This window comes from Seriola dumerili, unplaced genomic scaffold (genome assembly GCF_002260705.1).
Source record: "Seriola dumerili isolate Sdu_G_001 unplaced genomic scaffold, Sdu_1.0 BDQW01000110.1, whole genome shotgun sequence".
Classification (NCBI taxonomy): domain Eukaryota; kingdom Metazoa; phylum Chordata; class Actinopteri; order Carangiformes; family Carangidae; genus Seriola; species Seriola dumerili.
Window position 1 is genome coordinate 6773437 of NW_019174365.1, and position 16366 is coordinate 6789802.

General features: G+C 43.5%; 1 protein-coding gene across 3 annotated transcripts in view; it reads left to right on the forward strand.

Moving 5' to 3' along the window:
- atxn1 (ataxin 1) overlaps positions 1 to 14594 on the forward strand; it is a 60886-nt gene extending 46292 nt beyond the window's left edge. For 2 of the 3 annotated variants that reach the window (XM_022746927.1, XM_022746928.1), the window contains 2 exons: positions 7994 to 10375; positions 13970 to 14594. In XM_022746927.1, the coding sequence (XP_022602648.1) occupies positions 8516 to 10375; positions 13970 to 14575 (2466 nt within the window). In that variant the 5' untranslated portion in view covers positions 7994 to 8515 and the 3' untranslated portion in view covers positions 14576 to 14594. Of the gene's footprint in view, positions 1 to 1243; positions 1324 to 7993; positions 10376 to 13969 lie in introns of those variants that run through there. The other variant, XM_022746929.1, reaches the window with a different exon arrangement.
- The last annotated feature ends 1772 nt before the right edge of the window (positions 14595 to 16366 follow it).

Below are 16366 nucleotides of genomic sequence, written 5' to 3' on the forward strand. Positions count from 1 at the left end.
TGTGTGTGTGTGTGTGTGTGTGTGTGTGTGTGTGTGTGTGTGTGTGTGTGTGTGTGTGTGTGTGTGAACTGTGTATTTACTGAGTGAATATGAGTGGACTGACAGAAATAAACTGTTTTGTTAATTAATTGTTCAAGTAATTTAAACATCTGCTGGTTCCAGTTTTTTGTTTGTTTGTCTGTTTGTTTGTTTTATATGATTTTTAAATTGAATGTCTTGGTTTTGCACAATTGGTTTGATAAAAGAAACAATTTGAAAACATCACCTTGGTCTCCAGAAACTTGTGATGGGCATTTTAAACTATTTAATAGGTTATGATTAATCACTAAATTGCGAAAGCAGTGACAGATTAATCATAGTTCCAGCCCTGGATACAAGCATATCTGTGTTTGTACATGAGTTTTCCATGTGTCACTCTTTCATGCACTCTCCCTCCCTCACTCTAATCTCTACTGCTCACTCTCTTCCTCCCTCCCTCCCTCCCTGTCTCCCTCTTTATCTCTCCCACAGTCCCCCTCTCTGCCCTTCTCACTGTAACACCCTCCCACCCTCTCTCCCTCTCTCTCTCACTCTCCCTCTCTCTCTCTCTCTCTCTCTCTCTTTCTCTGCTTGTAAGCGGTCTCTGGGCGTGCAGCCAGCTGGCGTGTGTGTGTTTTTTGAATGAATACCTGATGAAGTTGGCCGAGCAAACCGTGGGAGGGGCCCTGTGTGTGTGTGTGTGTGTGTGTGTGTGTGTGTGTGTGTGTGTGTGTGTGTGTGTGTGTGTGTGTGTGTGTGTGTGTGTGTGTGGCAGACAGTGTGAGAGCTCTGGCTCGCATTCAGCCCCTTGCATAATACACGTTGGAGCTCTGCATGCGGGACTCCCTCCCTGTGGGCGTGTGCAAGTGTGTGCTACCAGTTTTGTGTGTGTGTGTGTGTGTGTGTGTGTGTGTGTGTGTGTGTGTGAGTGTGATCACCTGAGTTCTGTGTGACACTGTTAGTCAGGGAGCTTCCTGCCTCGCTGTCAAGATTCAGGGCTGTTGGCTGTGTATGAGTGTGTGTGTAGGGGCGTGTGTGTGTATGTGTGTGTGTGTGTGTGTGTGCGTGTGTGTGCGCGCTCGTGTGTGTATGGAGGGTGAGAAAGGCTGAGAGCAGTTTGTAGCACAAGTACACTGAATCTGCCTGGGATTTTCCGCTTGAGGGGGAGAGAGGGAGACGGAGTGAGACTCAGGGTGCTTTACAAGGGACACGGCAGAGCAGGAGAAGAGAGGAGTTAAGGGAGGAAAGGAATGAGAGAGGGGGAGAGGGAGCATGCTGCAGAAGTGGGCTACTCCTGCTACCCTGGTAAGTACACTTCACACAGTTTTGCGCTTGCTCTGAATGAAGTGTGTGTGGGAGCGAGAGAGTTAGTTTGTGTGTGTGTGTGTGTCCTGAACGCTTGTCTTGTTGTATCACAGTATGTCATTTGTAAGTGCGTACTGCGTCTGCCCTAGTTTTTCCTACAATCGTCGTCGCTTGTTTCTCCCATTCGGCGATCGTCCTGTGTTTCCCCTCCCTGCTTCTTCTCTTCTCTTCTCTTCTCTTCTCTTCTCTTCTCTTCTCTTCTCTTCTCTTCTCTTCTCTTTCTTCTCTTTATACATTTCTCTCATTCCTCTGTTTCCATTGGTTTTTTTTCTTTCTCAGACTGTCCCTGACTGTCTGTCTGTGTCCCACCACCCCCCACCTTTCCCAGTCACCCACCCAACCTCAGGGTTGTCAAGGGGTGAGAAAGTGCAAGTCATGCAACGCTGCCTAAGTGTTTGTTTTCTGAAAGAGGCTCTTTTTCTCACAGTCATTTGTTTCTCTCCATCTCTGTCTCTCTTTGTCTCTGTTACTCTTAACCACTCTCTCTCTCTCTCTCTCTCTTTCGCTCTTGCTTCTCGTTTTCTCCGTCACCCCTCCCTCTTCTGTTCCCCTGCTTCCCTAACTCCATCTGTCAATGGCAGATCCTCCATTACTCCCTCACTATCTTACCATACTCCTATTTGTGTGTGTGTGTTCGTGTGTTTGTTGTTGTTTGTGTGTAATCACTAGTGGAGGGTGACAGTGAATAAAGTGGCAGCCTTGTCAGAGTTCCCAGTCTGGCAAGGGTCCCTGTAATGTGCACATATGCAAACACACACCCACGCTAATGAAAATTCACATAGACAAACAGACACAGAGAGACATAAAGAAAGACATAGAGAAGTGGAGAGAGACAGAGAAGTATAAGCCTGCAGCAACTGTACTTTCCAGTTGAACTATATTTAGCAATGAGATAACACATCACGTTGGACTTATCCCTTTGATCATGATTATGATTATGACTGGGCAATCACGCACACACACACATACACACACACACACACACACACACACACACACACACACACACACACACACACACAGACTCAAATGGAACAGACATATGTAGCCCATGCACACAGTTTTTATGTTGCTACAGCACTTATCTAAATGCTTTGCAGACAAAATAATGATGTGTTGATTAGCTGGTTGGCAAAACACACAAAGTTGTTATTTTTGTATAATTATCTGATATGGCACATTCTGAACGGAAATTCTACATAAGTAAACATAAACAAATAATATGTTACACCAACATACAATAAACGTAAGACACAAGTAAATACATCCTGTATCCTGCTGCCCTTTGTGGTTTGCACTTTGCAGTGTTTCACTGTGACATGATCAGACTGTGAGCGTAGGATTCAATTGTGGATGCCGCTAAATATTTTGAACCTCTTGACACCTTAAAAAAAAAAAAAAATTCCAGGGCCCATCCCCAGATCAGGGCCCTTCCAGTACCAACATTGAAATGCAATGTTGAATGAAGGTTCCTGTGTAAGGGGAGTTTAAGTGGATTTTGTTGATGGACCGGACATACCTGCATATAATTATAGATCATGCTGTTGCTGCTAACAACTAAAGGCAAAAGCCACAGAGTTGATAGCATCAACAAACTCTCCAACAACAAAACTAGAGTTAAAGCTGCATTTATTAAATAGAAAAGCAATGTTACTGTTGCATATATTTTAGCTTGAATGTGATTCAGTGAGACCAATTGATATGATATGATAACTCATAATAAACTGTATTGGATCCTCAAGGGCAGATACAATACATTCTTGAAATGTATGTATTATCTAAATGTTACAATAAGCTGCATTGCACACAAACATGACTTTTAACCCCAAAGTATCTTTTAGCCTTTTTTGCATTTGACATCTTGGCTGTTTTGGTGAAGGTTAGGAAGGATATTAGTTGCTACTGTAGAACAGTGAAACCCAGTGTTTGTGTCTTTTAGTGTCTGTTGTTAGTGTAAACATTTTGTAATTGTTGTGAATGACCATAGTTACAGTAGTGGTGGCTGTACAGACGCAGTGCTGGCGCCATAACCACAAAGCACTCCAGTACTGCTTGAATAAAGATGGATGATTCATAAATTATATATTGAAATCTAAGTTAAATGCATCATTTAGAGACTGTGGTGTGTGTATTATTCTGACATATAACTCTGAATATGCCATTTTTATAGATAATGAAATATCGGTTAAATATTATAATATTCAGTTTCCCTGCAGGGTTTTAATCACAAACATCAGACGGTATTCATCGATAAATCTCTATGTTTTGGGTTTCTTATGTATACGGTGTGCAAAGTGTGTCAGTGTGAAGGAGAGAGAGGGTGACATATACACACCTCCACTGTTTTGACCGTAGAAGGACAATAGTATAGTGCATGAATGAACGATTCAGGTTACTGACTCACACACACACACACACACACGCACACGCACACACATAGTTAGTCAGAGTTATTTTCACTTGTGTTCCTACACAGGCTTGGGTAATTGTATTTGTGTATGTGTGTGTGTGTGTGTGTGCGTGTGTGTGTGTGAGAGAGAGAAAGAGAGAGACCAAAGCACATGCAGGACAGACGGCTTGGGTTACAGGTCATCTGATATCCACACACACACACACACACACACACACACACACACACATACACACACAGACGCTGCAAGCTCAGCAAGATTCAGGTGACATAGCGTTTCAGTGAATGTGTGTTTGAGTGTCAGTTTCAGTGAAGCAATACTCTCTCTCTCTTTCTTACTGCAATGTAGGTCAATGCATGCATCTCATCCCTCTCATACACCTGTTCTCCCATCTTCCTCGCCCTCCTACCTCTCTTCATCACTCCCTCAGATCCCTTTGCTTTAGTTTTGCTGCTTTCTGCCTTTTTTTTTTTCTTCTTGCGTTTAAGATAAAGTTTCCCACCGTACACGCTGGAAGCGAGTTTGTTTTTCTTTACTTTCACTCTCAAAATTTCTTTCTTTTTCTTTATTTCTCTCTCTCTCACAAACACAGCAGGAAAAAGCAGAAGAGAAAGGGAGAAAGTGTGAAAGTTAAGGTTTTTTTCCCCAGGATTAATGCATGCGAATGTGTCTCACCCCCTGTTCCTGTATAATAGTTAGGTTCCTACATTTCTACGGTGTATAATTTCTGTTTTCTGTATTGTAAAAGACAGCTGTAATGCATAAAGTCAAATCATTTCTCTGGTATCAGTTGCTTAGCAGCTGCAGTGCCATACCACACTTACTGTATTACACACTGAATGTAACAGCAGTACAATATATCCCATTACACAATGCATACAGCATTTCTCCTGCAATTTTCAGAAACTTTTTTTCATGTGCCAGAGTGAAGTGTCAGAAACGAGGTGCCTCGCTCTGAAGATAAAAGCGGTCATAGATGGCAGCATGAACAGATCTGTAGCTGGATGTACAGACTGTCAGTGTTTGATGTGGCAGCTGATATGAAATGGCTCTGATCTGTGAGCTCTGACACATAATATTCCTCTTATCTCTGAGTTTTAATTTGGTGAAGAGCTTGTGGAATACAAACAGAATAGTTTGTCAGTTTTTTTTCCCTCCATACTGACTTGATTTTGTACAGTACAGTGAATGAGGTGCAGCATATAGTACAGTAGAGAGAAGTGTAGAAGATTAATGTGATAGGATGCCATGAGAGAAGAAGCCAAGACATTGAGAGACAGAAAATTAGGAACATAAAACCATTAGGTGGAAGACTGATAATTGAGAATGGAGTTATGAAGAAGGAGAGGCGGGCGGGCTGATGCAGGAGAGGAGTCGAGTGGAGGTAGAGTGACGGAGAGGTGGAAAGGAACGAGAAGCAGAGGAGAGTGCTAAAAGCTCACCGATCAAGAGTACCTCTCAACACACCTCTGAGTCATGCCTGCTTGATTGAACAGATGGTGTGTTCTTGATAGTGTGTGTGTGTGTGTGTGTGTGTGTGTGTGTGTGTGTGTGTGTGTGTGTGTGCGTGCAGGTGCTCTTGTACCGTATGTGCATGTGTTTACTCCTGCGCCTGTCTCTGTAGTTGTGTTGTAGTAGCACTGCGGCACTTCTTAAATCACAGGAATCTGCTTGAGATGCAAGATGCCCTCAACCCACCACAGAACACACACACACACACACACACACACACACACACACACACACACAGTGGGGGCAGTTGTCACTCTGCAGGAATTAGTAAATAAGCCCTAGGAAACCTGGGAGGTGTTGACCCCGTCATTCTGGTTGAAAGATTCAGTCTCATGTGACTTGGCAGCTCCAGAGGTCAGATAGTCAGACTCATCATCAATACAAGAGGCTGTTATTGGGTCTAATGTGAGTAGAGCTAGCAACTGTTGCAGTCTTACATTCAGAGACATCACCAGAGCAGCCGCATAACCGCACTCGCTTTTATATCATTCTGCTCCGTGTCTTCAGATTCTCAGTGTTTCCAAAATGCACAATAATAAATGCCTAATCTTGAGTCATGGTATCAAGCTAAAGGCTTCCATTGTTATGTCAAGATACTCTGACTCTGACTAAACTTTGACGTCGGCTTTTTACAGCAACAATGGGCTAACCAACCAAGATTATATTTTATCAGAAGACTGACATTGTTACTGCCTCTTTTCTCAAAGGAGTGTCTTGACATCAGCAGTAGTAGATTTTCCAAATATTTCAGTCTGTGTTCCTCATGGTATTTGGATGTTAAAAATGGCATAATGTCTGGTACGTGATTCGCAATGTACACAATAGGCTGTATTGTAGGGGGCTGAAGACATTTTTAGAGACACGCCTCATGTGTTAGTTCATTATATGGTTATGTTTTTGTGAGGGAAAATCAATTATTTGTTCATTCGTCAATACTTTGCCTGTGGTTTGGGCAGTTACTTGGGTTATCATTTTATTACTTTACAGTAATGTTTTTGTGAGTGTAAACTCTTACCTTTGCAAACTTTTACATGAGTAAATAAATTAACAAAACTTGTTATTGTGTTTCTGTCTGTGTGTGTCTAGTGCAAGTTTGCAGTAACTTAGTCAACTGCTACTTAGCCCACTTTCAGGAGTATTTAAGTTGGACAAATACATGTGTCTCTGTATGTGCTTTTTGTGTAGTGTTGTGCATAGTTGGAGCGTGTGTGTCTGTGTGTATGTGAGTGAACTTGTGCTGTGCGTCAGGAAAAGAACATGTGTCAGCATAATTGAATATGCCCAGGTGTCAGTATTTGAGTAAGCAAGATAGGGTGTGTGTGTGTGTGTGTGTGTGTGTGTGTGTGTGTGTGTGTGTGTGTGTGTGTGTGTGTGTGTGTGTGTGTGTGTGTGTGTGTGTGTGTGTCTGTGTGTGTGTCTGTGTGTGTGTCTGTGTGTGTGGGGGTTGGTTGGATGGGTCGGTACATGTGCTTTAAATGCCTTTACATTATTTATGAGATTCACACCAAGCTTTCCATCTTTTGCAGCAGGGGGTCCTCACTAACAGATGGCACACACACATACATGCACACACACGCGGTGAACACATACTTTGTTGAGTACAGCACAGGTCTGTGATTGGAGGCCCGAGTACCGCAGGTGTTGGAAACTTCTTCTTCTGCTCAGGTTGCTGTGATTAGAGGTGTTTTATTCTGCTTCAATTCTTCTTCTGATCTAAAACGATCTGGAAATATAAGTATGAATAAAGGTAGTAAAAGAAGAAAAGTATTAAATGGAGTTTTATTATCATTTGATTTGATTACCTATGATTAACTTGTGCTGTGTTGAGCTACCAGTGGACCTCCTTTCTTGTTGCAGGCATCATTATGTAGACTCATGGCCTCTTTTTCATCCTTCAGAACATTCTAGTTCCTTTCAAACACTGTCAGTTCCTAAAGAGTGTTTTTCCCTTCCTGAATTTCTTGTTGCAGAGCGTGCTTGTATTATTCCATAGCCTTGTTTTGGTTGTTTTGGCTTGTTGAGCTCCTGAGGTTGTTGATGCGGGGCATCGTTTTGTTGGCTCATGGCCTGTTTGTTGACCTTCATGACAGTAAATGTATTGCTCAACAGTTTCTCTTCTTAGAGCGTTATCATTGTGCTCCTGAAGCTAGCACATAGTTGTCCTTTATGCCTTGTTTGCTAGAACCATGTTTTGCTCACCATGTCCCGTTGAAATGGCACCTAGTTGCAAAACATGATCTAAAGTAGTTTAAGTTGCTGTATTGTGATCAATAAATGATTATTATAGTAAAAACTTTAGATTTACATTTACACTGAAAATAAAACCCCTTTACAACAGTTTACCAACAATCAGTAACTAATCTTTTTTTCACTTTTTGTTTTGCTTCAGGGACAGTGTAAACACAGTATTGTAAATAACAGCAGACCAAGGAGAGCAAACTTTCTGTTTGATGCAGTGCACTGTGTCAGTGCACTCAGCTTCTTTCTTTTTCATTGAAAAACAATCAGCTGATGTACTTGCATGTTAGAAGGTAGAAACTTTGAAGACTGGCCTGTCATCATCCTTGCTGTCTGGGTGAAAACACTGCACGCAAAACAAAAGTATAAATGACCTTAAATTTGTATGTACCTATTCATCTGTTTTGAGTCCTGCACTTTTTCATTCTGCTTCTCTTTCTCTCCCGCAGGTTTGTGCTGTGCGTGGACGGGCTTGCTTTTGCAGGGAAATGATTCCACATGAAGTACGGCACACTCGGCCCCCCGTCGTCGCCGGCGGCAGCAGCAGGTGTGATGTCGTGACACTCTCCCCTACCACACTGAGCTCACCTTTCAGACGCTAAAGACCCCTGGACCGAAGAGACCGCCCTACCCCTCCCCTCTAACCACCCCTCCATATCTTCATCTCCATCTTTAATCCTTCCTCACCTGTTCCTTAGGGCCTGGATTTTCTTTGTTATCAAGAAAAGACCTGATAATCAACAGCTTTGGGTGAACTGGCTAGAGAGAAAGCGAGACAAGATTAGGAAGGTTAATTTATAGCTAATTAAAGTGAGACAAAGGACAGAACATCAAACGTGAGGGAAAGAGCAAGGGAAGTGAAGTGGAAAGGCAGAGAGAGAGGGGGAACAAAAAAGAAAGGAAAAAGCTAGAGAAGTCCAAAAGTTGAGGAAAGAAAACGCAAGTACGGTTGAGGGACGTGAGGCGAAATCATGAAGTCCAACCAGGAACGCAGTAATGAATGTCTGCCCCCAAAGAAGAGGGAGATCCCCTCAAGCACATTACCATCTGAAAATCGTCCGCATACCATGCCACCTGCCAGCGACAGCCAGCGCACGGAGAACATGGCCTGGCTTGCCAGTGTGGCTGGTGGGAATGAGAGCAGTGTGCGTGGGCACCGTAGCTCCAGTCAGTCTGATGGGCCCCAGTATAAATCCCTCTCCTCCACATCAGACTCTTCATCCTCCTCTTCCTCACTGAGGCTAGTCTCACCTCTTCCTACAGTTTATACATCCCCCTTGTCACAATCCACAGTTGGAGGAACTGTCCATTACACCCAACTGCCTCCCAATCTGCAGTTTATAGCCTCTCCCTACACTGCCCCATACACAGGCTACATCTCCCCTCAACTGCTCCCACCTCCTCCTCCACCTCCCCCCCTCTCCTCCTCCTCCTCTTTTGCTGCACAGAGACCCTCACACACAGAGACAGCCTCTGCTCCTTCGCAGACCTCCAAACATGACCAGCAGCGAGTATCCAGCGGGCGGACCTCCATGCCTCCGCCCCCTACAGACCTCGCCCCTCACCATGTTCAGATGTCAACTTCCCCGCGGACTGTTCAGTCGCCTCATCACCAAGGAGGCATTCACCTTCCTCCCCAGTCACTGCACCCCCACCATACTTTGGGGCATGGGATGTCCCAGGTCGTGGTGCAGTATACTGACGGACACACCAGGAAAGAGGACGGTGGCTCCAGACCCAGAGAGCTCCACAATGGAGAGCTGGAAAGGGGCCGGCGGTTTGGAGCATCCCCTGAATCCAGCCTCTCCAAGTCAGGGAGCAAATCACGGGATGCCACTTCTTCTTTATCCGCCTATGAGGCCCGCCAGCTGGTTCTGCCATCAGACTACTCTACTCATGATCCCTCAGGGCTGAGAACCTCTGTCATGCTAATGCCCAACAGCCACGGGGACCACCAGCTGGCACCACCCAGAGCCAGCCCTGAGAAGCTGACAACCTCTGCCCCCTCACACCTGGAAAAGGGTGGCATCATCCTGGGCAAGCCTGTCAATCGCACACCCTCTTCCTCCAACAACACCTCCTCGTTCACATTTCCACCCCCATTAAGTGTAGACAGTCTGAAAGCTGCTGTCAGCACACTGCCGCCCCAGACAGTTATCCAGACCACCCACAGTGCTACAGAGTCACTGTCAATGGGACTCCCCTCTACAAGTATCTACCCCCAGCCTCCTATCATTGGTTACATCGCAGGGGGCAGTGGAAGCCAGCATACGCCAATCAGCTACCACACCAGCCTACAACAACACTTACTCATTCCAGGCGCCCAACCTGTCATTATCCCTGTCAGTGGAGGTGGAGTCACCGCATTGGAACCTGTGACCTCCCACGTGACATCATCTACCCAAGCCGCACCTTTTCCTACCACACTCCCACACACGTACATTGCTGCCACTGCTCCCAAAGGAGAAACGCTGGAACCCCACAGCGGCTCGTACCACCAGGCCGCTTCAGGTGCAGTGGTCCAAGCCCAGCTTCATCTCCCCATTGTTCCTGCACCGTCGGGCCTGGTTGCTCCTTCCGCTCCTCCTCCCCCATCCAATACGGCCATGCCTCCCTCACTCCCCCCGTACTTCATCAAGGGCTCCATCATCCAGCTGGCCGACGGGGAGCTGAAACGTGTGGAGGACCTGAAGACGGAGGACTTCATCCAGAGTGCTGAGATCAGCAGTGAGCTGAAGATCGACTCGTCCACGGTGGAGCGCATCGAAGGGAGCCACACCTCACCCAACTTTGCCGTGGTTCAGTTCTCTGTTGGTGAGCACCGTGCACAGGTGAGAAAAAGGAGAAACCTATCTCAAAACCTGTTCTTGACTATGTGCTGACTAGTGCTGGAACATTTAGTTGATTAATAGATTAGGCAATTGAGAAAATCTTAATCGACAACAATATCAATAATCAATTTATCATTTAAAGGTACAGTTCAACATTTTCAGACATGCGTTTATTCACTTTTATACCAGGTGTTACATGAGAAGACTGTTACCACTCTTGTATCTGTTACATAGGAAGTTGCAGTTAGCAGCCAATTAGCTTAGCTTAGCATAAAGACTTTCTGGAGTCTCCTGTGGTTGCCTGGCAACCTCATGGCAATGATAAAAACTCCAGGAATTCACTGTTTCTGACCAACAAGTAGCCCCACACATCGGCCTCCCCCGTGAAAACACGACGTGTTGTTTTTACACTATGGCTTTTATACAGATTAAACAAACTGTGCTAATTGGTGTTAATTAGGTAGTATGAATAGCTGCCTCTTGTCTTTATGCTTAGCTAAGCTAATTCTACCTCCTCCTAACTCATCTGTTAAGGCATGTAGTGATGTTTTATGTTTACAATCAGTTTTAAAAACTACAGTTGAATCCAATGGCAGACTAAAGCCCAGCTGTAGTTCTCCTCTGCGAGTGTTACGGATGACTTTTAAGGAGATCTCTGAGAAGGATTTTATAGATTTATTAATGTGGAATGACAAGAGTTGAGCTGCTCCCATATTAATGACTGTTATCTTGAATCTCACAGGACTCTGCTTTTCCCATGTTATTAAGTTCAATGTAATAGTATGACAGTCATGTAACAAACATGTTCTGATTACAAGCTTTACAGAAGTTCAAAGACTCGTGTTCAAAGAGTTGTGTGTCAGAACCTACACATCCGATTCTCTATCAAGAATTCATTCAGTGGAAATGTGTACGTGACATTTCACTCCTACATAGAATCATTTCCATGTTTGACACATGCCCAGTAATTACATTTCTTTATGCAATTATAGTGTCGCTCGAGTTTCTCCCTGTAAAATACCCAGGTTGAGTTTTAACCCTAACCGTCTAAGAACAGGCACACTTATTTAAAATTAGCCCCAGCTTGTTATTTATTTATTTCCAGATAAAGTTTTGCACTCTGAGAAGTTTGAAAGGTCACATAGACCTCTCGCTCTGTAATAACTATGATCTCTCAGCAATCTCCTAACATCTAATACAATACAATTTACCTCTCTGTTTTCTGTCTCTGGTTTTCTCCAGCTCCTTCAAACACACCCTCACACTCACACTCACACACACACACACACACACACACACACACACACACGCATGCACCCTTCTCGCTGTCTTTGAGGGTGTACGTTAAAGCCAGTTAATCTATTTCATCTGTCCATGCTGTGACTCGTCCGCCCACACTGCACATCTCTAACCATCTCTCCCGCCCCCCGGCTGCTCTTTGATACTGTACCCCATAAAAGCTGACCATCATTCAAAGACTTATCCTCCTCTCTTGTACTCCCTCAGTGGCTCTTCTTACTGTTTTTTTGTTTTGTTTTGTTTTGTTTTGTTTTTTTCTGAAAGCTGGTAGCAGCTTTGAGTCCACACTCAGAAGACTTACTCTGAGAAGTCAAAAATTATATAATACGGGAGGGAAAATATTACCTGACGTTTGCTTTGAGAGAGTGTTTGATGCTTCTCGCACTTATATTGTTCTTGACATTGTTCTCTTTCACACTCACTTCCTCTCTCCTCTTCTTGTTCAACCCACCCTCCCTTTGTAAACTCGCCTTTTCATCTCCATCTCAGTAACTTCCTCCACTCCCACCTTCTCATTCTCTCTACAGTATTTCAGAGCTTCCCTCACTTCATCTTCTTTCTCCTCAGGTTTATTTTCTCTCTCACTCTGCCCATCATTTCTCAAAGCCTCCTCTGCTTCTATCTGTCATCTCCTCGTTCTGTCATACATATAAATGACAGTGCAGACCTCAGTCATTGCTAAAAGCAGCGACATTCAACGCCTCTGACACTAAATATGTTGAAAATGTTACACGGGATTCATTTTTGTGTTGATATTGTTCTCTTTGAATATGTTGTCCGTATGGTTACTAAGACAACCAGTTACCAAAAAAACACTGGCTGCTTTGCCAACAAAGTCCAGCTGTGACTTTCTGTTGAGTAAAACAATCAGAGTTTGAGATATTACATAATTGTCTTGCTGATTTGAAGAACTGCGTGTCCCAAAACTTCTTTCTTTCAGCTAAACTGAAATCCTTGTAGTTTTCAACAAGCAGCCAACTCTCTGTCCTTGTTTGTACAATGACCTGTGTCTGTGCCATTTTTTCTTGGACATTATATTATTGTATATTGTATTATGTTATATTGAAATACTAGTCTAGACTTTCACTTGAGAAAACATTTTGAATTAAAGAGATTGAACCTTTCAATAATACTGAGGGAATGATAAATGCTTCCAAATAACCTTGCAGGACTTGTGGGTTTCAGGTCTCAAGGTGGGCACCGCTCCAAAGCACTGACTGTTAAAAAAGAAATGAATGATCCTGTGATGTTTTTAACCTTTCTTTCATGAATGCTTCTTCTCATACAGGGTTGATTAGGATTATGAAACCAGGGTTTTTCATGTATTTTGGGGGTGTTTTAGCCTTTATTAGACAGCACAGTGGCACAGAAGAAATGAGAGAGAGATGACAGCAAATGAAGAGAAAGAGAGAGGGAGTGACATCCCCAAAAGGTCCCTGATTGGACTTTAATGGTAGTTAAAATGGTCAGGGTCAACATGACGCCCCACAATCGCTTTAAAGATTTTTTTTTATTTTTTTTTTTGTACTCCTCAGCTACTGTATTTTTTTTGGACCTTTAATATTCCAGAGCATTTAAAATCTTTGTCAGGGCCTTAGTCACCGTTTCCTTTCTAAAGACTAGTGCTTACTAGGGTTTTAAATCCTTTAAAACTTTTGTTAAGGGGCGTCCTCATGTCCCAGGGATTTTAGGATGCTGGCCATGTGATCGTGATGTCTCCAGCTCCAGTCTGGTCAGGGACCTTTGTTGCATTCCATTCCCTATCTTTCTCTCTTTGTTTCCTGTCAGCTCTGTACTGTCTGCTGTGTTATAAAGGCATAAATGTCCTGAAAACAAATTGAAAATCTTCAAATGTACTCTGGCAGTTTAGTACTGCACTTTCATAAAATACAGTTTAAAAAAAAAAACACCAAAAAAACACAAATGTTGAAATCAAGCAGCAGAGGATGACTTATCCATACTATTAGTCTCTACTATAGGTCAAGCTCCAAAAACAGTGAATCCTACATTACCCATACTGCAACTTCTTTCATTAGACCTTCCCTGCCTTGTAAACATGCCCATCTTTCAAACTCACGATAACATCAAGGTTATTTTTTCAGATGAAATTATACAAGTAGTACTGATGACGAGTACTAGGAAAGGTTAACTGGTCTTAATGTGTAAAATTGGTGGAGTGCCCCTTTAATGTAAACCACAGACTGACATCATAAGCTTACATACAAGATTTTGTATTCCAGAGTCATTGTATTGACGTCCTTCCTCCCTTCCCTTCCCTCTTCCCCTCGCCCTCAGGTGAGTGTGGAGGTCTTGGTGGAGTATCCCTTCTTCGTCTTTGGCCAAGGCTGGTCTTCATGCTGCCCGGACCGGACCACCCAGCTTCTGGAGCTGCCTTGCACCAAGCTTTCTGTGGGCGATGTATGTATTTCACTCACCCTCAAGAACCTGAGGAATGGATCTCTGAAGAAGACTCAGCCTCTGGAGCTGGCCACCCCTGCCTCTGTCCCAGCCTCCAGCCACGGGCACCTCAAACCCCCAAGACCTGTCTCAGACGCTCCCCAAGGCTGCAGTGGAGGGGGCTCCAGGCACAGCGAGCGGGAAAATGGCATCAGCCAGCGGGGCAGCGGTGGAAGCGGGAATGGGAGTGGAGGGGGAAACAATGTGGAAAATGGGGATCTTATGTTTGGGGACAGAGGGTCACTTTCTAAAGGTCAGGTTGCCAGCGGCGCAGAAGCTGGCTCCAGTAAGCCATCAGGCGGTAGGAAGCGCAGGTGGTCTGCCCCTGAAGGTCGCAAAGTAGAAAAATCAGAAGAGGAGCCACCTTTGACCCTGCCCAAACCTTCCTTCATCCCTCACGAGGTGAAAGTCAGCATCGAGGGAAGGTCGAATATTGGCAAGTGAAGGCAGGACTGTTAGTAACCCTTGGGATTTGGAAAAAAAAAAAACATAAAAAGGATTCTACAAAGAAAAAAAAACATGAATGCCCACATTAATGTTTCATTTGTCTTGGTTTTAAAGTTTTGTTTTCTGTTTTTATTTTTCTATCTTGAATACTGTACTGTAGAGGTAAATTTACCCTACATGGTATCACCTTACATTAAGTCCATGTAGTTTATAACACATTTTTATAGGTGGATATTTGATATCACACAAGCAATCGGTGCCGTTTTGGTGGTTTTCATGAGATGAGTTATGGTGAGGGATTTGTGAAGTGTGCTAAATGTTTATCGGTGGCTGTGTGGCACACCGGAGCAACGCCTGATGACTCTGCTTGGCTGGCTGCACTTTACACATTATGTAAATTTCAAATTGAATTAGTGCACGGTTAACTTCTTGACGGTGATTTCACTCTCTGTGCACTGCTAGTGAGGCTGCCTGGATGGAAACTCTTTCCCACCACCCCTTGCCACACCAGTGGTTTTACACTGAGCCACAGGAGTAATAAAATGTCAGCTGATCCTGAGCATGAAGGATTTGTGGATAAATCATTCACTTTTTCATATGCTAAATCAGACTGGGAGCTGGGAAAATGCCATTCTCCGTGTCTTTAGCGTTAAATGTGTCATGTGTTTACTCACAGTGTCATCAGGGTGCGTCAGACCTGATCTGTGATGTCATCAAGTAGTGCCAGTGTGCCACACAACAGAGAGGGAACAACACTTACTCTGTTCAGTTTGATGACAGTGGAGTCTTTACTTTCATCTTTAGCATTATTCTTTTAACTTTTTTTTTTCTTAAACCCCTCGTCTTCTATCTGCAGTTATTTGTTTTCAATGATTGTCAAAAACCTTAATCAGGGGTCATTTAGTCCTAGACTGAACCTAGGTGGGTCAATGTTAATGTATAAATGTGAGATACCCTAACCTAATACATAAATACAAGTGCAAACACACTGGGTTGGCAAACTTCACTTTTGAGAAAATGTTAAGAGGATGACTGCATACAGTCCTCGTTGTTTTTTTGATGAATTACTTTATATTTTTTTATCCAGAAAGGCTGTGTGAGAGGAACCGAAAGAATCTGCATGTCAGTTCTGAGAGGGTCAGGATGTTTCAAAGCACTTAACACACCTGTCACACTCACCATACAGCCGACAAATTTTTTTTTGTTGTCTCTTTATTTACGCAGTACTGTATGTTTTTAGATTTTTTTTTTTTTTTTTTTTTTTATTAAGACAAGGGTAGAAAGTAGCAACAGCACTTTGGAAAGGTGAAACTTTTGGAAGAGTGACGGGGTCGTTTGGTAACGTGGGAGCGGAAGTGCCATGGGATCACAAAGAAAGGGATGAATGTGACAGGTATTGGAGGAAATTCCAGTTAGTAGATGGTTAGAGAAAAAAAAATTTTTTTTAATGGTAACAAAAGGAATTGGAAATATGATGGTTTTCAGCATGTGCGCTTCTACAGCCAGCTAGCCACACAGAAGTTAGGGAAAAGTATTTGAATGTGTTTTGAAAGTTTAGGATCTGGCATAAGAAGTAACAAGGAAATATCCCACTGATGTTCTGTACTAGACTGAGAGCAACAATTAGAAGCTCGCGCCAGAATTTTTGAAGGGTGTCATATATTTGTAATGTATGTGTGTATGCTAGAGTGTGCATGATGCTGGTCTGTGTCTGTCCATACACACACGCATGCTTACACAAACACAAAACAGTACAGACCATCCCTAAAATGACTCAATGACCTATAA